At 37.1% G+C, this 23,571-nt stretch overlaps 1 protein-coding gene across 1 annotated transcript in view; it reads left to right on the forward strand.

The window, feature by feature from the left end:
* Window positions 1-23,571, forward strand: part of LRP2 (LDL receptor related protein 2) — a gene marked incomplete at its 5' end in the record, with an annotated part of 115,204 nt that overhangs the window by 63,456 nt on the left and 28,177 nt on the right. Inside the window, 23 exon segments of the mRNA XM_083864833.1 lie at window positions 1,682-1,825; window positions 2,778-2,887; window positions 3,769-3,946; window positions 4,265-4,478; window positions 4,936-5,175; window positions 5,307-5,495; window positions 6,454-7,374; window positions 7,941-8,106; window positions 8,563-8,721; window positions 9,637-9,926; window positions 10,924-11,127; window positions 11,501-11,743; window positions 12,354-12,479; window positions 13,234-13,353; window positions 14,189-14,320; window positions 15,199-15,400; window positions 15,886-16,181; window positions 16,701-17,217; window positions 18,978-19,130; window positions 19,580-19,750; window positions 21,033-21,256; window positions 21,661-21,838; window positions 22,781-22,977. Coding sequence (XP_083720959.1) covers window positions 1,682-1,825; window positions 2,778-2,887; window positions 3,769-3,946; window positions 4,265-4,478; window positions 4,936-5,175; window positions 5,307-5,495; window positions 6,454-7,374; window positions 7,941-8,106; window positions 8,563-8,721; window positions 9,637-9,926; window positions 10,924-11,127; window positions 11,501-11,743; window positions 12,354-12,479; window positions 13,234-13,353; window positions 14,189-14,320; window positions 15,199-15,400; window positions 15,886-16,181; window positions 16,701-17,217; window positions 18,978-19,130; window positions 19,580-19,750; window positions 21,033-21,256; window positions 21,661-21,838; window positions 22,781-22,977 — 5,374 coding nt within the window.

Below are 23,571 nucleotides of genomic sequence, written 5' to 3' on the forward strand. Positions count from 1 at the left end.
TTTTGATAAATAGAAAGGAATGAAATGGAGGGGGTTTATGTTTTTATGGTGTGGTGTTTGTAAACAAGTAAAAAATCTTTATCTCTTGTAAAGTAGCTGTTATTTTTGTCAGCAGAAACATCTGATTCATGTTTTTTCTGGCTTGGAGGCATGAACAGGAAATACTGGAGCATTGACAGACCCACACTCTCAGCCCCACTGTGCTATAGTCCACTCTCTCTCCTCTCCTGACTTAGGAGTCAATTCTGCAAACACAGCCAGAACACTTCTCCATGGGAGCAGTGCATGCAACACAGCGACCTTAACATTAGAATGAATGTATGTGCATTTAGTCTGAGCACTTAATGAAGTAACATCAGAGAGAGGAGGCATCTTTTCCTTAAAATAGAAAATGGTTGCAAACTCACAATAATTTCCAGGTATCATATATAAGCCACATATGAGGCTTATAGGTTTAATAATCAGTTTGAACAGTCAATTTTAATAGTTTGACAATAATTTTTACCAGTCAATTATAATAGTTTGACTAATTGCTTTAATTGCTGGTCATGAACTAAGAACTTATGTGTTCCATAAGGCTAACTTGTAACCCAAAAAACCCCCAAAAAGCAAAAAAACCCAACAAACAAACAAACAAACAAACAAACAAACAAACAAAACCTCACAACAAAACAACCCTCCCCCCCCCAACCCCAAAAACACTCCATACTTTTTGTGGATGGACACTTCAAAAGGAAAAAAATCTATGGTAGTCTGAGACAGATGTGATAGAAAACTACTAGGAAACTACATACTGATTCTGCAATGTGTCTTGGAAACTTAAAACCAGTTCTTTTTGTCAAGAAAAGCAGTAATTAAGTTTTCGAGAAGTATGATGGTGGATAAGGAGATTTCTGTAATTATGTTTTAACAGAAAGAAATCACACAAACTTGTTTTGTTTCATCCACACAAGATTTTTGCTTTTTCCCCAACCTGCTTTCTTTACATTTTGCAGCTCTGACATAAATAGAATTTTAAAAATAAATTATTTTAAAGTGTATTCTGTGCCACTCTTAAAGAAATGGTGGTTTGTTTAATTATTTGTTCTTTTAAAGTTAGAATATTTAGTTCAATTAAGTATTTAAATAGACCTATTTAAGCAACCCTTTGCCCAAGAAACTACTTAAGTACTTGGGAATGTTTCATCTTCTCTGCAATCCGAAAAAATATTCTTGACAGATGTCAGCCAGCAGATACAGCTGACATACACAATTGTGTAGGAGGTCAAGGGCTGACAGGTCCATTAACAGCCAGTTAAATCCTGGCAAGTGAAATGGCAGGTACCTTTGCAGGCCAACTGTTAGGTGCTAGCTCTGCTTTAGGTGGGTCTTGATAAAGCCTGACAAATGTGTGCCTCTGGGCTGTGCCCCACAGCTGTATCCCTGACCTGGGGGCCTCAGGTTTCTGTTGATCCCAAACAGAGCTGAGATACTTCTGTCAGTCACGGATCATCCTCTAAAAAAAGAGATATTTCTCTAGTTTCTGTGCTCCATTTTTTATTCCTGGTTCTGCTCTGCCTCTGCCTTCTCCCTCCTTGAACTGGGCTAACGTTAGAAAAGATTGAAGTATAAAAGAAGTGCTAGTGTAGTTGGAATAGAAGAATGTTTTCTGCTCTTAACATTTTTTTTTTTTTTTCCCAAGGGTGAAATTCACCGAGTGAGGTCAGATGGAACTAACAGGACAGTTTTTGCTCCAGCAGCTGTTATTGGTGCTCCTATTGGTCTAGCACTAGACTGGATATCTGCAAACTTGTATTACACTAACCCAGGAACACAGTCAATTGAGGTAATTATTTAAGAGGGGCAGCAGGAAAAAAGGAGCTTGGTATTTTTACTGTTATGTATACAGGTTGAAATTAGTAATATTTATTTAGTGAAAAATTTAAATTAGATTTATTTTAATGCACAATCTGACTGTAGAAAATTACTTTACAAACTTGAACAGAAACTTAAATTTGAACATAGTTACAAAGATTGAAAGTGGTATATTCTGGACATTTTACTTGTGCATAGATCTATCCTGCAAACTTTATTTATGTATAAATGACTCTTTTTGTTTTCTCCCTACAACTCCTTGGGCTTCTAGTGTTTAACACACAACATCTGTGATGGCTAGAGTTACTGTTGTTACTATCCTTACTTCAAAACAATCCATTGCCTCATATAATAAAGGAATGCTGCCATTGAAGGCAGTAAGATCCATTCCCAAATGCTTTGATAACTGTTATGCAGCTATTATGCAGCTTTCTGGAGACAAGCAGTCTCATGGTATGTGAAGGATAAATTTGTCATTCAGAGTAGGGAAATGGAGAATAAGTAATATATAATACAGTAATGACTGTGAATAAACCCAGTCATTGTTGTTCTTATTCCAAAATGCCTACTATTAAATTAAAAGACAGCTAATTTAAGCAAATGAAATGGGATGCTTCTTAAATCAAATTTCATCAACCCATCCAGGCCTTGAAGATATTATGGAAACTAGAGAGGTTAACTTTTTTTATACCAAGGATTATTCCTTGTTATAGGCAGGTTCTGAGGTGCAAGCAGCTCCTTCAAGGGGTGCATGTTAGAGAAGGGACATGGTTAGACTGCAGAATAATGTGCTTTTTCTTCATGGTATTTGAGAAAGTCTTCTGCAATTTCAACTCCATGTTGATTTAGGCTTCGTTCCTGTAATTTCAAAATGTACCATAACTTCTGTATTACATGATCTGATAAGTTCAATGTTTGCATAGGTCCTGAAGCTGCATGGTGACATAATGTACAGGAAAACACTGATTACCAATGATGGCACCTCTCTGGGGGCTGGCACACCGATTGGTTTGGCAGTTGATCCAGCAAGAGGGTAAATTTCCAAAACTGCTGTTGTATTTGCTCATGAGTGTATTCTCAATATTCTTCTTGGTTTTTAGGGTTTTCAGATTTCATCCTGGATTTGACATGGTTTTGTTTGTTTCATATTTGTGCAGAATTTATTTACTCTTTTTAAGCCATAAAAAAACAAGTGCATAGCTTCCTAAATTATTACATAGATGTTAATCTTCCTTAATTTACAATATAGTACCATTTTTAAAATCAAAAATAATCTCAGAATATTATGATTGTGAAAAAAATCCCTGAAAAATAGGAACCCAGAATAAAGAGAACTCCAAAATCTTTCTATAAAATACCTTGTGATATCTGACTTGAGCCTAATGGAAAGACATATTATATGGGAAAAATGTCACATGTCAAAAAGCATAGCACTAAATATAATTTTGCTTCTTGCTTCCAATAAGAACAATTTGCCTTTTTTCTGTTTCGTCTAGATTTTTTCTGATTCTAGTTTTAATTGAAACCAAACTCATTCTGAAATATTGCAGCCTTCTGTGAAACAGAATTATTATTCTCCTCCTTTTTTGTTATAGTCATAATACTCTAGTGCATTTACCTGCTGATGGTATTGTGGGTTAATATAGGCGAGGTTATGGATTTCTAAAAATTATTTAAGAGGCATTCCTCTCTTTCAAGAAAAGCAGGTGTTTCTCTTTGTTGAAAGAATAAGCTTTCTTCTCTTAGTCAAATCACCTCTTTTTCATCATGGTTTGATTCAACGTGAGCTCTGTTCAGCATGTTCTGAAGTATTTGACTGACAGAGGAATTGGATTTAAGCATATGCTCAAGCGACTCTGGTCCCCTGATTTCTCTTGCCACTTTTGCTAACAGATCTGATAATGTCTGTTACAGGAAGTTGTACTGGACAGACCAGGGAACTGACAGTGGAGTCCCAGCAAAGATTGCCAGTGCAAATATGGATGGCTCAGGCATACAAACTCTCTTCACTGGCAACCTGGACCATGTAGAGTTCCTTACCATTGACATTAGGGAACAGAAGTTGTACTGGGCTGTCACAAGCACAGGAATGGTAGGAGATATTTCTTTAGTAATTGCTTCTTTGCCTGTCTCTGCATCTGTGGTTCACATAAGTGATTCAACTACATCACTTTCTCTTATAAATGGGATTTGGAAGACCAAGCAAAATCTAGATAGCTGTTGTTATTAAATACCATCAAAAATATAAGATCAGATATCATATACTGCCTGCCTTTTCTTCCTACCTTGTACCTAAAGATTTCATGCACAAAAGGGATTTTAGTATCATGCATTGCATTTTAGTTTTATATTATAACACTGAACTATTAGTATAAGAAATGTAATCTTAATCTTTAAAATGATTTCTTAGATTGAGAGAGGCAATATGGATGGTACAAATCGTGTGACTCTGGTGGTTCATCTTTCTCATCCCTGGGGAGTTGCTGTGTATGGTACATTTCTGTACTACACTGATCGAGATTATGAAGTTATTGAACGAGTTGACAAGGCCACTGGTGCAAACAAAGTAGTACTGAGAGATAATGTCCCAAGACTGAAGAGCCTACGTGTGTACTACAGAGACAGTGAGTATTTGCTAAAGAGATGTTTCAGGATATTCAACTTGCAGAAACTTGAACCTGTCTTAGAGACAGAATGTTCGCTCTTTCAAAGGAAATGCTTTGATCTGGCTTTCAGGAAAGTGTCAGAAGCATTTTGACCAGTTTTGATAAAGACATGCTTCAGCATCTAGTTAAGGCATCTATTGGCTCATGTAGTTTTACTAAAGTAGTATTGATTAAGAAGTTTTGTTACTTTATCTTCAAATTTGTTTTATTTGAGTGTTGGCTCCATTGATCTTAGATGACAAGAGACCAGTAACCCATTGCTAACACATCTGTGCTAAAATGTATTCTGACTAGGATCTTTATTTTTGTCAGGTGATTGTTAATACTATACAAGTGTATGAATTTGGGTGTGTATCCATGGGTGTTTGTGATGATACAGTTGAGATTTTTGTTTTGCCATGTATGTATTTTGCAGATTCTGCTGGTTCCTCAAATGGCTGCAGTAATAATATTGGAGTTTGCCAGCAGCTTTGCCTGCCTGTACCTGGTGGATTATTCTCCTGTGCCTGCGCTACTGGCTTTCAGCTAAATCCTGATAACAGAACCTGTTCCCCATACAGTTCATTTGTAGTTGTTTCTATGCTCTCTGCAATTAAAGGATTTAGTTTAGAGACATCAGATCACTCTGAAGCCATGGTACCACTTGCAGGAAGAGGTATGTGAATATTATAATAGGAAAACATCTTGTCATGCCTAGTATTTTGGCATTTCTTTTTAGCATGGCACATATTTTAAATGTTACTTTAGAGAAAAAGTTATTAATTAATACTTTTCAAAATATTTCAGGACGGAATGCACTTCATGTGGATGTTCACATGCCTTCTGGTTTCATTTTCTGGTGTGACTTCAGTAGCACAGTTTCTTCTCAGAATGCAATACGTAAAATTAAACCTGATGGTTCTTATTTTAGAAATGTTGTTACAAATGGAATAGGACGAAATGGGATCCGTGGCATTGCAATTGACTGGGTGGCAGGTAAGCAAGCTGAATTTAGGAGAATGTTATTCTTTACATATTATAAAATTTTTAGGCTAACATAAGCAGATTCTAATGGAACTATTTTGAGTGGAAGTACTATGGTTCTAACTTGTGGTTTAATGGACTGATTTTAATATAAGGGGAAGTAATGAATGGCTCTTCCATTTATATATATATGTAAAGGTGAAAGTTTATCAGAGAAGAAGTATAGAGCCTTTTCTCTCCTGATGCATTAATATTTGTCTTAGGCCTCTCTTCTTGTCTGTACATTTGTACATAGCTGTGTACTACCATTGTGAAAATATACCAGAGAAGAATGCACAAAACCTGTCTTACGATATTGTAAATAAGGAAGGACTTTTCATCTACCCTCAGATTGCTGTGTACACATATTATAAGTTATAGTGAAAAGTAAAAAAAACCAGAAGAAATATTTTATCTTTGAACTGTAATTTTCGTATGTGAACTTCCTGTTCCTATTTAAACATATTAGAGGTGAATTAATATAGTGACTCTTTAGAAAGTGTTAATCAACAATTGCCATTAATACTTTAGTTATATAGATATATATGTACTGTATTATATGTTCTGCAAAGGTTCTTCAGTTGATTGATAGGCTTGTTGGGATGAGTTTTAGGATAATCATCTGCTGTAAATACTTAATTTAGTTCCTGTATACAGTCTTGTGCCATAACATGAATTTCCTAGTTGTATATTTTAAAAGGCAACTGTACTACTGATACCCATGGCAATTCATGAGGATTTAGAAATTAATTGATTACTGTCAGTTTAGCTGTCTTCTTTCTAATTCATCAGATTGTAGGCAAATATACCTTATGCTTCCAACTACTAACATATTTATGAGGGCTATTCATTTTGTGGTTTGGTATTTTAGCAACTTGTGTTTCTCAGGTATTGATGCTAATATTATTTTTTTTTATTTTTTTTTATACAGGAAATCTTTATTTTACAAATGCATTCCTGACAGAGACTTTTATAGAAGTTTTGCGTTTAAACACAACTTATCGCCGTGTGCTTCTGAAAACTACCATAGACATGCCAAGGCACATAGTAGTTGACCCAAAAAACAGATATCTCTTCTGGGCAGATTATGGGCAAAATCCTAAGATCGAACGTGCGTTTCTTGACTGTACCAACAGAACAGTTCTTGTGTCTGAGGGCATTGTCACACCTCGTGGGTTGGCCATAGATCACAGCAACGGCTATGTTTACTGGGTGGATGATTCCTTAGATATGATTGCAAGAATTCAGCCCGATGGTGGCGATGTTGAAATTGTACGTTATGGCAGTCGCTATCCAACTCCATATGGTATCACTGTCTTTGGCAATTCCATGATCTGGGTGGATCGAAACCTGAAAAAAATCTTCCAAGCCAGCAAGCAGCCAGGCAATACTGATCAGCCAACAGTAATACGAGATAACATTAATTGGCTAAGGGATGTTACAATTTACAACAGTAATTTCCAATCACGTTCACCCCTGGATGTCAACAACAATCCTTGTTTGAACAACAATGGAGGTTGTTCTCACCTCTGTTTTGCCCTCCCTGACATTCAGACACCAAAATGTGGTTGTGCCTTTGGAACACTAGACAGTGATGGCAAGAGATGTTCAATTTCAACGGATGATTACCTGATTTTTGCTCTTGAGAATGCCCTCAGAAGTATCCACCTCGATCCTGAAAACCACAGTCCTCCCTTCCGCACAGTCAATGTGTTAAGAACTGCTGTGGCCCTGGATTTTGACAGCATAAACAACCGGATATATTTTACACAAAGTTATCCTACAGGAACGGGAAGAATCAGTTATGTTAGTATTTACTCAGGAATTGGCTCTCCAACTGTAGTTGCATCTGGTAAGTGCACTGAAATATGGTACAAAGTAATCAGATATTTTAAAAAATGACCTGCAGCACCTATCAGTAGCTCAACTGGCATTTTTATGCTAAAGGTCAAGGCCAACCACTTAGTTAACATGTCTAATAAAATGCTCTTTTTTCTTCCTCATTTTTTCCTTTTCCGAGATTCTTATTTCATCTTGATCCCAATGAAATGGAAACATAAAACTGGATAAATATTATTCTGTATATAGAATTATACATAATGGTAATAAAATGATACAAATTAAAATTATATGTAATAAAATAATATAATGGAGTGAGGGAGGATTCCTGCTACTTGAAGAATAGCAACCAGAACTTAAATCTATATGAGGGAAAGGTCTTTGCAAGACTATTGCATACCCAGGTCTGCCTGATTCCTAAGTATTATTACTTCAGGTTTTTAAATGGACAGATTTGCACTGGTACCAATGGCATTTCAAAGAAGTCTTTGGTGTAGCCAAATAATAATAGGTGAAGAGTGCTGCAGTGTCTCAGGAAACCATGCTGAGGTTGTGTGTGTTTGCTTGCATGTGCCTAAGACCTGGGGACTCCAGACGGCATAGCCTTTGACTGGATCAACAACAGAGTTTACTACAGTGACTACCTCAATCAGACCATCAGCTCGATGGCTGTGGATGGATCAAACCGCACAGTGATCGCCCGGGTGCCGCGGCCGAGAGCCATTGTATTAGATCCCTGCAGAGGGTATGTATTGCAATTTGTTTTGACTGCAGGCAGAACTACAATTTAAACCTTGACAAAGACTGACAGACACTTCCTATAACCCTAACCCTTCTTTTGTTGTATTCCTTGAATGCTTCAGAAGAATTCTTGTTTCAGTATCAAAACATTTCCTGAGAGAATGGGGGCATTACTGTATGATACTATGCTTTTAATTTCATTACCAGTTATACTGTGTTATAATTAAGGAAGATAAGAAAGAGATTAAAGAGCTGGAAAAAGTTTTCTGAAGTTCACTGCAGTGGACCCTGGTGATCTCTCTAAAAGACTCCCTTGTCACTGTGAGCCAAAATAGAGGAAGAAGATCTTTTCCTGTAGTTTTGCAATGCACGTTTCAGTGAGGGCCACCAGGGTGGAAATACCACCAAAGGCAGAGTTTGTGAGTTTTGTTTTATGAAAATATAATCATGTTATTGGCAGGTATATGTACTGGACTGACTGGAGTTCCAATGCAAAGATTGAACGAGCTACACTTGGAGGAAACTTCCGAACACCTATTGTGAGCACAAACTTGGTATGGCCAAATGGACTTACCCTGGATTATGAAGAACAGCAGCTGTACTGGGCTGATGCAAATCTGTATGTATTGATAACACAATTGCTGGTTTACATTTGGTTAATATTTTAATGCCTCTATTATTTATTTATTCCTAATTTCTTAGCTGTTTTTCAGCATTTCAGTTGAATCTGGTACTTGACATTATAGAATGTTAGGAGTTAATAGCAATGCAATGTCAAGTTGTAACATTGATGTGAAACTACCGTGCAATAAGAAGTTATATTATGTCACAGTGTAGATTTTTTTTCCTCTGCTTTATGTATTTGTATCAGCTGTCAGTTTGTTTGTCTTACATACAATTCAGACAGAATACAATCCCAGTACACATTTTACAGTATTCATTGCTCACGGTTAATGCCTCTCACCTGTGGAATTTGGCCTGATATTCTTGCTGTTGCCTAAGAGACAGAGCTTTACCCTTGAATTTATGCCATAGAGTTTCCTCCATCAGCAGGAAAGTTTTACAAAACTGTTTAGTTTTCTAAACATCCAAATTTCCCCATGGTCCAAGAGAAACTACTGCAGCAATCAGACCTTTCCCCTCTGATTCCTTCAGCATAGGAGTTTTTTTCAGACTGCTTTGTTTTATTAGAAGAGTGTTCTCTGTAATGTAATAAATCCCATGGCCTGTGTCTCTGTGGAATCTTCTGGGAAGAAGGTGGCTGTTTGGATCTATCTGCATGCAGGAGGGCAAGGCACTTGTAATGGGATGTCTATTTTAAGAGGAATTTAGGATGTCAAATGAAACGTACACTTTTCTGTTTCAAACTCTAATTAATGGAGGTGGGGGAGCAAAGCAACACCCAAGATATTGGTGAAGACTACTGAAATGCTGAATGTCAGTTGCCGGACTAATTAGGGCATGGTTTTATATATAAAAGACTTCTTAAAAGACTTCTTTCTTTTAAGATATAATAATTTCTTTGCTATTGTAGGCAGAAGATTGAGAGATGCACCCTCACTGGTGCAAATCGTGAGGTAATTGTTAGCACTGCTCTGCATCCATTTGCAATGACAGTGTTTGATCAGCACATATATTGGACAGACTGGAACACACGAAGCATTTACAGAGCCAATAAGTATGATGGTTCAGATCAGATTGTAATGATCATGAATCTTCCTCAAAGACCGATGGATATTCACGTCTGGGCAAAAAGCAAGCAGCAGCAGTGCATGAACCCTTGCAACCAGTTCAATGGTGGCTGCAGTCACATCTGTGCACCAGGTAAGCTGTTATGCTTGATGACTGTAAGCTATTGCTGTCGCCTGTATTAGAGTTTTGACTATAACAATTTTGGTCACATGGGGACAGCTGAAATATTTCTTAATATTCAAAATTTTTAAATATCCATTTTATTTATAAATGCAATCAAAATGATTGCCATTTAAGATCATGGTATTTCACCAACACGCCTAGGGGTTGTGTCTGAGAATCCTCACAAGTAAAAACTATGGGTTTCTCTAACTTAAACCAAAGCATCATTTTCTGGGATTTAAACTTTCCTTGGATGAGATATTAAGTGAGTGCTGCAGGATATGCTTACCCTAGGAGTATATACTCTTGCTGTATATTAATTGGATGTTTCCTGCAAGACATTTTAAAAATTTATGGTTGTTATTTCTCTACTACATCAGCATTACAGAGCTGTTTCATGTGTTGTAGATTTTTTGAAGTTATGATCCTTGACTTTGAAAAAAGTCATTCAGTGCTTGTTTTCCTTTGTGGCATCTTAAATACTATTAAAAATCTGTCTTGCCTGAAAACAACTCAAACTTCTCATTAATTTTGAGAAAAGCAGTTTGTCTATTGTAAGAAATTTTGAACGCCTGTTTTGATTTTGAGGGATAAAGTCTCAGTGGAGATAGCTGTGATATTTGAAAGCATCACATGCCATCTTTCTGCTACTGAAAAGGCATTTGGACAACAAAGAAAGTACTAAGATACTTCAAATTCTGACTTCAGTTTCTCTAAGAAACTCTGAAATAACTTTTGTGGGTTTTAATGGGTTTGCATATGCTTAACTGAGGTAAAAGTCTGGCTAAGTCACCACACTACTACCTAAGTAAATAGATAATATAGGAATTACGATAATTTCTTTGCCTTTTCCTATGTGTTCTATGAACACTTTCATGGAACCCTATATAAAAACATCAATGTTAAAATTGTTTCCTTTTTTGTGTGTCCTATTTTTATTTTTTCAAACTGTCGAACATAAATTTAGGTCCATCTGGTGCAGAATGTCAGTGCCCCTCTGAAGGTCACTGGTATTTGGCCAATAACAACAAGCACTGTATCGTGGATAATGGTACCAGATGTGATACTGGTTTCTTCACATGCCTTAATGGACATTGTATCTCTGAGCGCTGGAAATGTGACAATGACAATGACTGTGGTGATGGCAGTGATGAGTTGGAAAGTGTGTGTGGTAAGCATTTAAAATAACTGCTTTAGAAAGTATACTCTGTCTTCCCTGTTCTGTAGTCTCTGTCAATTTTATGGCTTTGTGATCATGGATCTTATGGCTGTAGTTTGGAAATGATCCCTTGCTTGCTCACAGATTTGAGGTCTGAATGACTAGTGGTTTGCTTTAGAATCCAGAAGCGCTGTAGTATTGAATTTTTGTCATGTATAGCCAATTTCTAATTTTTTAATTCAAGTATGTATTTTACTTTTCATGCAGTCCGTTTTGCAGCTGTGTTTGCACTGGCAGGTAAAAATATTGTGATTTTACTTGTTACTTTGTCAGAGAACTTGGATTATATTTTATCCACTTTTTTTTTCTTTTTAATTTTCTGCAGCTTTCCATACTTGTCAGCCAACAGCCTTCACCTGTGGCAATGGGCGATGTGTACCCTACCATTACCGCTGTGACCACTACAATGACTGTGGAGATAACAGTGATGAGCTTGGCTGCTTGTTCCCAACCTGTGACTCCAACACAGAATTTACTTGCAATAATGGAAGGTGTATATCCCTTCAGTATGTCTGCAATGGAGTAAACAACTGTTATGACAATGGCACATCAGATGAGAGGAATTGTCGTAAGTTGAGCCTTAGTACCTAGTGCCTCTTTGAGTCTGACTCTCTAGACAAAGGAAAAGGGAAATGTGGTTTGAAAGAAATCTGACAAAATCAGCAAAAAGGACAAAAGTTTTTAAAATTTACATTACAGATACTGTTTAGTGTTTTTGAAGCAAATAGCATTGCTAAATCATGTTCTGGAACACCCTGTGATCTTAGATAATAAATGTTGCATTAAGTAGTCTGCCTTGAAGGAAAAAATGCTCATGCAGTATGTAATGTTAATTCTTGTGAGTAATCCCATGGATTTCAAAAATATTATTTCAGATAACTTGGGTTCAGGGTTTATATTTTCGCAAGATTAACCTGGAATTTGACAATGGTTTTTACTTTGTGTCAAGCTATATTTATTATACCATATTTAATAATCAGGAGTGTATATTGTGATCCCATAATGGCACAGTTTAAAATTATATGCCTTATAAAAGTTATCAGTTATGTTTGTTTTCTTTAAGATGTAAACTGTGATTAGTTCAATATTGGCTACTTCTGCAGTTCATGAAAATAACAGTGTAACAGTATTTAAAATAGCTCTAAAGCACTTTTGCTTTTTTTCCTCCCTCCTTAAAGCGGAGCGTACGTGCCAGTCTGGTTTTACAAAATGTCAAAGCACAAATATTTGCATTCCTCGAACATATTTGTGTGATGGTGATAATGACTGTGGAGATATGAGTGATGAGAGTCCTACTCACTGTGGTAAGTTAAGAGAGTTAACTGTCTTTGATTTCCATCATTAAAGGCACAGAGCAAGTTAAAAGGCCAGACTGAATCCTTCTGGTATTTTGAAACTATCAGAGGGTACAGGAAAGTATTGGTAACTACTGAAGAAATTGTCCAAAACCCCCTATACATGTCAGGATCAAGGGGCCTGAAGCCAGGATCTGGCTGAAGTGCAGAGAGTACTTGCAGCGTGCTGAGCTGGAACTACTCAGTGTTATGGTTTGTTCTTCACTGCCATTAAGATAAGATTCAAGAAGTGAAGAAAAACTGGTAGGAGGAAAATTCTTTACCATGAGATATTACTTCCTTAGTGCACATTTTGATTTTCTGTAAAGCACTGAGTCTGTTATGCCTGGTTTGAGTACTGGAGAAATGAGTATACTGGAATGTGGTCATTTTCCTGTGCACAAATCTCAATAATAAATGTAGAACATATGTACAATTACTGCATGCAATCCAATTTCCAGGGCAAATTCTGCCTACGTACTAGCTCATACCTATGCCCAGGGAGAAGATCATGCCCATTTTTTTGCATACAAATATCAAGCTAGTTTGTACATATAATTCATTCCAGAGAGGCTGAGAAAAGACATCTTTCCTAGCATAATTTTTTCTCTTTCTTTTTTGGGGACTGTAATATTTTTTGCATAACATGGACACAAAAGCAACTTAAAACGAGTTGGAAAGGTAGCAGGAAAAAAAAAAATCATGCATAGGTTTTTTCTTCCAGTCTCTCTGACTTGCACAAATAGTGAGTTTCGTTGCACATCGGGACGTTGTATTCCTGCTCATTGGTACTGTGATCAAGGAATAGACTGTGCTGATGGATCTGATGAACCTGCCTCTTGTGGTAAGTCTGCACTCAGAAGATACAACATGATCAGTTATGGCAAATCAGTAGTTTGTCTTGTAGGCAAAAGCTTTAACCCAGGTTGGGTGGAAAATAAGTATCTTCTGGGTTTTATTCACTGCCTCTAATCTGAGTCACTGAGTAACTTGAGTTTTAAATACTTAAAGATGTGTATGGCATATGAAGGTTTTAGTTGCAACAACTGATTGCTTGTAATGTGATTACTCTTAATGTATGACCTCCTATCTCTATAAGACTATAATGGTAGTGAATCAAATGGCAAAAAATAGCAAGTATTGTGGTATTGTTTTGCATGTAAAAGCAGATGTCATGCTGTACAGAAAGTGTGCATGCAATATTACATTTGGGGAAAAAGAGAATGTGGGATGCAGAGGGGAACAGTGTTGACACAGTATATGGGTATCGTAGTATTACAGTAAACAAATCCTGTATGTACAATAGAATTTGATGGGAATAAGCAGAGGAGTAGTGCAGGAGGTGAAAAAGAAAGGATCTCCAGTGAAAAAGAGAAAGACCTAACTGAAGTCACTGATAATTGGTATTATAACATAGTTATTCTCACTTTAAAAGTAAGAATAACACAAAGCAAGATTCTTCTATGGTTTCAGTAGGGCTGGTAGTTCTCTTTGCCCATTGTTGGAGATGCACTTTTAACTTAAGAAAATGTTTTGCATCTTACACATTAACTATTTTACAATTAAGCTTCGATTTTACATTTCACTGTCATAAGCTTCTCCCTGAAATATAGTCCTCAGTAGATTTCCTGGTAGTGCAGGTTAGTTTAACAAGCACAGTGATTGTGTTCATTTTTAAGTGCCCCATGTCCGGACTTGTTCGAGCGACCAGTTCAGATGTGATGATGGCAGATGTATCCCAGCAACATGGATCTGTGATGGTGATAATGACTGTGGGGATATGAGTGATGAGGATCAAAGACATAATTGTGGTATGTGGTTAATGCAAGTAGATACTGCACTTTGTCCTGCAGGTATTTTTTAGAAAACAACTCACCCCCAAACTCTCACCTAGTGCCAATTTTTCTACCCCATAAAGGTGCACATTAAGCATGAGGTACAATCTTCCTCTGCCTTCATTTTCATGATATTGAATTGAAATTGAATATTTTACTGGTAAAAAACCCCAGCAAAACATCGTTCTAATTTTGCAATTATTCTTCTTTGAATTGTTGAGTTAAAATGGAGATATAATTAACCTGGGTCGTGTGTATGATGTGAGCAGCTAGAGCAGCTTCACTGGAGATGCTCTCTGGTGATCATGCGCTGCATCTTGTGCACATTAATAACTTAATATGTGGCTTAATATCTTTAAAAACTAGTGAACAAAATAAGCATATCTGTTCAGAGGGTAAACAAAGGGAAGGAGGTTCACCAAGCCTGGTCCTGATTCTTGGTACTTTTGAGAACAGCTGGTTATACTTCTAGGCCTTGCCCTTATTAACTATAATATTGCTTGCTACCTCTGCTTGCTCCCGGAGCACAGATTACCTTGAACATAACAGGCAATAGAGGCTGTTCAGCTCCCAGAAAATTTGGCTGTAAAAGCTTATTTGGGAATCCAGTAACATGCAGATTTCTGCACATCAGCAGAATGCTAAGGAATGCTTTGGCTCTCAGACAGCCTCCAGGAAGAGCGATGTGCAGTTTTGTACATGGGAAGGTACAGTTGTATCTGTCTCTGCATGTGTAACAGGGCACGGCTATGTTGTGGATTATGGGTGGATATCCAGGCTCTTTGTGTGGGTGGCTGAGGATGGTGTCACATACACTGAGTAAAACTTGGCTAGTGAATGTGCTTTTCCTTCAGCAAACCGCAACTGCACAGCAGCAGAGTTCACTTGTGCCAACAATCGACCCCCACTCAGGAGGTGCATTCCTCGGGCGTGGGTCTGTGATGGTGATGCTGACTGCAGTGATGCTCTTGATGAACACCAGAACTGCACACGAAGATCTTGCACAGAAAATGAATTTACCTGTAGTAATGGCTTGTGCATCCGTAACACGTACAGGTTTGTAACTACCCAAGCAGCTGTAGAAATTCTCAAAAATTGCTTATTGTGAAGGAGCTAATGAAACCTTTTTTTCCACACCATTTAGTTGTAATTAATAATTAATAGTAATTAATAGCTGTAATTAGTAATTAATATTTTAATGAAACTATTTATCTGCTCTGCATTTGTGCATTAGATTTGAATTGAAAATGCTCTAGAATTTTCTGTTAATATTCCCATTGCTCACCATTAGCATTTAATCCTTCTTATTGTTACTAGTAACCTCTCCTGGGATGATTCTGTCCAGCCTGTAATGCCCACAGAGAATATTAGCAGGACTCACAGGATCAGACTATATAATATGACCCCAGCTTCTGAAAGTCTCTTCTATTGGAGCCAAAAATATTGACCTATTACAGAAATTGGGAGAGTGTATCTATCCATCTGCCCTGGAGACAGTGATTGCCTTCTTATATTTGAAGAGAGTGTTCATTCTTCTTCAGGTGTGATAGGCGGAATGACTGTGGTGACAGCAGTGATGAAAGAGGCTGCATCTATGAACCATGTCAACAGCACCAGTTTACCTGTCAGAATGGGCGCTGCATTTCCAAAGCCTACATCTGTGATGGGGATAATGACTGTGGTGATGAATCTGATGAGCTGGAACATCTCTGTAGTACACCAGAAGCCACCTGCTCTCCCCATCATTTTAAATGTGACAATGGAAACTGCATTGAGCTGGTTAAAGTCTGCAATCGATTGGATGACTGCTTAGATAACAGTGACGAAAAAGGATGTGGTATGTATAGAATTATTTGTACTGTCTAATTAAAAAATCTTAGGCACCTTTGAAAAAATACACTCCAAAGACTATTCCTTAATTCCTATCATGTCTATTCCATGGCTGTTCCTCAGAAATTAAAATTATAAGAAATGTATTTTTAAAATTATTTTTCTTTAATTAAATCATACTTATGTGCTGTTTTAACTGACTGTGACAATGAGCTAATGATATAAACAAAATGTATTTCATATATTGTGATGTATTATGAATATGCCATAGGGAATTATGAATTATGGCATTTTGAATATGCCATAGTCCATACTTTGCATTCAGTGTTTGTGACAGATTTCAGAGGTGGTAGAAAAATTTTATATTAGATTATGTTGTTTTCTTTTTTCCTTTATTACAGCAGCCCACATCCACATTCAGCACTTTCAGGGGGTAGCCAGGAGAGAGAGACAGAGTGCATTGGAAAGTGACTGCACTATTACTCCGCTAGCTGGCTGCTTCAATAGAACTCCTTTCCTTCCCCAGGTGTAAATGAATGCAGTGACCCTTCAATCAGTGGATGTGATCATGACTGTACAGACACACAGACAAGTTTCTACTGTTCTTGTCATCCTGGATACAAACTTATGTCTGATAAACGGACTTGTGATGATATTGATGAGTGCAATGAAACTCCATCAGTATGTAGCCAGATTTGTGAGAACACAGCTGGCTCCTACATCTGTAAGTGTGCCCCAGGCTATATCCGGGAGCCTGATGGAAAAAGTTGCCGGCAAAATAGTAATATCTCCCCATACCTTATTTTTAGCAACCGTTACTATCTGAGAAATCTCACAGCAGATGGCCAGTCTTACTCTCTCATTTTGCAAGGACTGAGAAATGTGGTGGCACTGGACTTTGACAGGGTGGAAAAGAGGTTATACTGGATTGATGTGGGGAGGAATGTCATTGAACGAATGTTCCTAAATGGAACAAATAAGGAGGCAGTGATAAGTGATGATGTGCCCAACGGGGAAGGTATCGCTGTTGACTGGGTTGGCAGGTAAGAAAATACATTTTTTGTCTTTCTGGGCTACTGAAGAAATAATGTGTGAAGGAGTTAATCTTGGGGGGTTTTCCCCACTCCATATGAAATTCCTGATGAATACTGAAATAGTTTGGGTTGTGGATGCAGTGTTATACAACTACTCTGAAATTGTTTATCAGCATCTGATACATTACACTTAAATTACTCTCATATGTAGTATACTGAGGTTCTGTCAGACTTACTCTCTCATCAATCTCTTGCTAGCAGTTGTTGGGATTGGCATGCAGGTTTCACTCTGCATAAACAAAATATTGTAACAGGTAACTAGGTCCTGGTGAAGTAGGCAATAGTAAGCCTTAGTGAAATTTAGCTCCTGTACTGATGTGAAGAGCATGTGTCTTTTGCTCTTGAAAAAAAAATGCACCTTTAAGGGACACAGTCAAACAACATGAGCCACTTGATTTTCTATAAGGAGGCCAGCATATGGGTGAGGTAATTGGAAAACACATCTCATTATGGTAAATTTTAATTGCCTGCTGTGTTTCAAAAAGTAGCTTGCCACAGAACTTACATTGTTGTATGGTGGCCACTCTGAGCACTCTGACAGTGGTCTTGCTGGGTTTCATCTTGCTTTCCAAATGCAGTAATATAAGTATGAAAAGTTTAAATAACATGGATCAGACTGTAAACCAATAAGAATTGTTCAAAAAGTTATTTTTGGAACTTATACGAGAATGTTTATATGAATATGTCCATATAATAGTTTTTATTTTTAAGCCACTTTTTCCCTAAACCTAGTAATAATTGATGTTGCCAGCAGCCCCAAATGCTTTATGATTCATGGAGAGGTGATGAAGCAAAAGGCAAATTTTAGCTGAAGTGGTCTTACTGCTTCATTTCTAATACAACTTTTGAATTATTTCAGCTACCATTAGTTATGTCTTCAATCAGTTTTTGTTTAGGGGTTCGAGGCAGGCTGAAGGACAGTACAATGGTTGGATTTTTCTGCTTGATTTCAGTGCAGAGAGAGGGTTTAAAGACTCTATGAGATGCAGTTTGGAGAAGACTATTTTCTCCTCCTCCCTGGTGGGAATGGTACTACTTAGGGTGGTGTAGGTAGAATTATATCTGTCAGACTATTTCTGGAATGACACTGGGGATGCTGGAGCTGACCACCTCTGCCGAGAATTTCAAAGTATCCTGCTGTAGTTCTAATTGAATTTAATGTTTTGCTTTGATACAGGCTTTTAAAAAGTCATCCCTTCTGCTTGTATTTCTTTGGCTTACAGCTGTGTGTAATTCCCAGGCAAAGTAATAGAAATGTTAGAAAATTCTAGGTGAAGCTTAAAATGGGATGCCAAACTACTTAGGACTTTTCAACTTGTTTGATGAGAGCAGAAGTGGCAGCATGGAATAGTTGAAGATTCTCTAAAAAGCCTTATAGCCCTGGTCACAGTCCATTGCACTGCATGTCTGTTTTCCTGCTCCTGACCATTACTGGTAGGACAGAAAGGGAAGAGGAGTTTAGGAATTTGGAGGCAAATGGCATATTATTACTCAACTGCACCTGCAAGTTTGAATTTGCCACCACTGATTGTGGTTACAAGAAAAACAGAGGTGAAAAGGGCAGCCTGGAGCATGGTGTAGAAGAGATGTCAATGAAATATGTGTTCCTTTACAGTGGATACATTGCTTCTAGGAGCAAAAAAAAAGATGCTGTGAAGCAAAATAAGGTGAAAAATTAGATTTAATAAATTAACTCTAAAATATTTCAGGAAATTGTACTGGGTAGATGCCTACCGAGATTGTCTCTATGTCTCTGAACTTGATGGAAGATTCCGGAAAAAACTGGTGGATCGGTGTGTGGATGCCAACAATACTTTCTGCTTTCAGTATCCCAGAGCCGTTGTTGTTCATCCAAAATATGGGTATGACCTTTCAAGAGTCCTTTTCCTTTCTTTTGCAAATAATCTTGCACTATTCTGAAAATCTGAAGTAAATTTGGGCTGCTTGCCCAATTTTCTGTGGTGTTAGTACTTAGTTGCAGTGTAGGAAAAATAGTAGCTTGCCTATTGTGAGTGTATATGTATGGCTGTCAGCTACCATTGAAAGTGGAATTTGGTTCCATATGGACTAGAAAGTTCTGATTTCTAGGCTATAAAGATTGATAGAAGTATGTGTGGTTTGGTAGATGTTGGGGCTGACTGAATTCAATTGTGATTGCACAATTGTCTGCTGTAGCAGTTAAACGAAGAAATACATTAGCTTTCTTCTTCCTCCATCTCTGCTTTAGTTCTGTGGCAGGAAATACTGTATTTGAGGTGTGGAATATAGTATTTACTTCAACAATCCTAACTCAAAGTGTTCATTTGATCAGACATATTTACTGGACAGACTGGGCAGATCGAGCCTATATTGGACGAGCCGGCATGGATGGCAAGGAGAAGACTGTGATCATCTCTACAAAGTTAGAGTGGCCCAATGGACTTACCATAGATTACACCAATGACAAGCTCTACTGGACAGATGCCCATCTAAATTATATTGAGTATGTACACAGAAATTATTAAAACAACTGAATAATTGGTCATGTCAGATAGGAGTGGGAGAATTTATAGGTGCTGTAAAAAGAATATGTATTTCTGCCCACTTTCTATTTTCTATTGAATACTGGAGTCAAAATGTCTGGAGTTCTAGATAATATGGATCATTAGATGACACAGTAACCAAGTTGTTACATTCACTGAAAACTGTCCAAAAATTACAGTGAAAAGGTTCTCACTCTGTACTAAAATATGCAACTTCTCTTTATCTAGTTATACAACCTGAACATAAAAGTCCCTATTTTTTGATTCTCTTGTTTCTGCTTATAGATAAGAATTGAGCTGTAACTAAACTAGTTATGTGCTAATAACTTGTATACAAACCTTTAGAAGATGTCTGAATATTAATAAGTATGATATGGAATTTCCTGTTGGCAAATGGGATTCTTTTGTCAATCAAGAAAAATCTATACACTGTTTCTAGTACTAGAAAATTACCACCTGAATAACACTAAAAATGAATAATAGTTATCTGACTATTTCAATGATTTTGAAATACATGTTACTGAAATACTTTGAAACCAATAATTTGTATTTATGTTAGTGTTCATATTTGTATTCATATTTACATGCACATTTAAATCTATGTTTGTATTTAATTCTATTCTTGTCCACATTAATTCTTCTGGCAGCCATTTCTATGATAAAGTATTACAGATGTCTTTTTAAAAATGTAATTATATGTATGTTTCTCTCTCTCCTCTCTTGTATTTCATAATTTCCCCATATAGCAAGGTATTAGTAAAAATGTAAAATCTTGTCAAAGGTAGCTCAGCAAAAGAAGCTCTAAATCAGAAAGACATGTGAAATTTAGGAATATAGGAAGCCTATTATTGTCTTCAGTGTTCCATTATTAGCAATCTGAATCATCTAGGCAAGCTAGTCTCTTTTGTGACAAAATTAACTTGCTGTTAAGGCAATAAACGTGTGAAATTTCATTGTTCTAGCTAATGTGCTTCTGTGGGAAGACTGTACATTTCAATGGATGTGATTCTATTCTATTTATTTCCCTGAAATAGCCTGTTTTACTTTCCTCCATATACTGAAATTAATTTGCTAAGGATGGTGATCTGTCTTTAGGGCATAAAGAAGCTGCAATTCTACATTGCATGTTTCTGGTCACCAGTAATGAAGGACCACAAGCCTATATAATATGTGGAAAAAAAAAAGATGGAAAGAAGTTTTAGCATTTGTCTGATTGTTTTGCACAAATTTTTCTTTGTGGAGGTACTCTGACCTGGATGGACACCATCGTCACACGGTATACGATGGGACTCTGCCTCATCCATTTGCCATAACAATTTTTGAAGACACGATATATTGGACTGACTGGAACACAAGGACAGTTGAAAAAGGAAATAAATATGATGGATCAGAAAGGACTGTTCTTGTTAATACCACGCACAGACCATTTGACATCCATGTTTACCATCCATACAGACAACCATTTGGTGAGAACACAGAATTATATTTGCATTTAGAGGGTCAGCTGTTATCTGGGGACTATTTGTGAAGGGTCCCGAGTGCACTCAGCTTTTGCTTTTGCTGGGTGGAATAAATTGCACAGATGTAGGAATTTACTTTATATTTATAAATAGCCCTATCTTGGAAAAGCAATGACTGGTAATGCATAATTTTAAATTAGTTTCTAAAACATCATGGCTTAATAGCATACATTTCATGTATATGAAATGACATATATTTCTCTCATGAAATGCCTACTTACCTAGGTTTTGCTTTTCAACCTCTTACATTTAGAGTTTCAAAACAGCATTAGAGGAATCTATTGTAGATTGAAACCTTTGTATTCTGGAATTTACGAAGTATGGTAATATTTGTTCTTCTGTTTTACCAGTTAATAATCCTTGTGGCACCAATAATGGTGGTTGTTCCCATCTTTGCCTAATAAAAGCTGGTGGTCAGGGGTTTTCCTGTGAATGTCCTGATAACTTCATGGTCATACAGTTTGGCAATACAGCCCACTGCCTTCCGATGTGCTCTAGCACCCAGTTTCTCTGTGCAGACACTGAGAGGTAAGTCCACTGCTCACCACCACTTTTTCCATGTGTTTTTAAGGATGTATTTTACAGTTTAGTCTGTTCAAAAGGGCAGGAAATTAGGGATTCCTTCTGCTCTCGTTATGAGTTTGTGATGTGCTTGCAGAGAGAAAACCAGGAAAACACAGGAAGACAGGCTTTTATTTTGGAAAAGTATTTTTAGACTGGTTCCTTAAGTAGTATTTTTTAACTTTTCTTTCTGTTATAGGCATTGCTAATGTAGCAAAATTTGGGTTGTTAACATGTACCTCCAGAAATGATTTCTTGTTGAATTCTTGAATCTGAAACCTCTTTATTTTATTTTTTTTTTTTTTAACTTTTTAAATGGGTCTGTTTCTGCCAAATATATGCTGTCTGCCAGTGGCCCAGGAAAGCCATGTAGCTTATGGGAGGGCACATTTCTAACCCCTCTTACTGAGATAGCAGTGGAGGGAGAGGAATGATGATAGAAGAGCCCTTGTAGTGATGTATCTATGGGATATGAGGCAGGTGTGGTTATAAGGTTGCCTTTTGAAGCAATGTTATAATGATAATCCTTAGTGAAATTTTTGTGCTAAAGTTTGGGTGAATTATTGAAATATTACCTCATTAAAAATCCAGTTGGAGATTGATCTAAAAAGTATAAGAGAGGACTACCACAAATAAACATAAAAATTAAATCTTTATTATTTTATTCTATTTTAACTTTCTTTCTAGAGGTCCACCAATATCACCTTTTTATCATTTCTTTCTGGTGACAGTAATTCTGACATATTTTGTTAGCATTTGACATACGAAATAGAAGACATAAAATTCAAGATGTTTGGGATGCTTCAAGAAATAACATTAATACAAGACTGTCTTTTGTGCTGTAAACGGATGGTTGTACATCTGTAAAGCCATATCCTCAACAAAGAACACCATGTATTCTCTTTGTAGGTGTATTCCCATCTGGTGGAAATGTGATGGACAGAGGGACTGTCGAGATGGCTCTGATGAGCCCCCAACTTGCCCGCACCGGTACTGTCCTGTGGGGCAGTTCCAGTGCAACGATGGGAACTGCACGAGTCCGCACTTCTTGTGCAATACCCAGCCGGATTGCCGTGACAGATCAGATGAAGATCCTGTACTTTGTGGTATGTTCCAACAAATAAATTTAAGTGTTTTTCCTCTATAAAGCACATAATCAACATGTTTTACATGTATATTTCATAATCACAGTCCCTTTTTCAGAGAAGAAAAGGTGAGATAGACAGATGCAGTCTTTTCTAGTCTTGCACCTGCTGGAGCAATTCATCTCACTGCAAGCAGGGTAAAGGAGACAAAAATGTACTGTATCAAAGCACAAACAGTTTCTATATCTTCAAGACAGATTTGCCCTGAGGTAAATTACCATCTGAGGTATAAAATATAAGAAAGAGGACTCACTTTGTTTTTCTCTGAGTAAAGCCATTGTGAATATGAAGATTCTAAAGCTTCCTAATGCCTAGGTCAGTCTAACAGGTGTGCTAATTTTCCCTCTACTCTACTTTGTATGATGGGACAAAATTATTACATCCTCTGCAGTGCACAAAATCCAGTTCATGTAGGAGGATTTGTTTTGGAGAGCTGTATGTGATAGCAGTCTTATAGAAATGTAGCATAATTATGCAATAATGTTACCTCCTTAAAAACCTATGCTATTCCACATACTTATGTCTAATTTTAAAAAGCATATCCTTAGTTCTCTT

The sequence above is a fragment of the Zosterops lateralis genome, assembly GCF_965231275.1.
Source record: "Zosterops lateralis genome assembly, chromosome: 7".
Classification (NCBI taxonomy): domain Eukaryota; kingdom Metazoa; phylum Chordata; class Aves; order Passeriformes; family Zosteropidae; genus Zosterops; species Zosterops lateralis.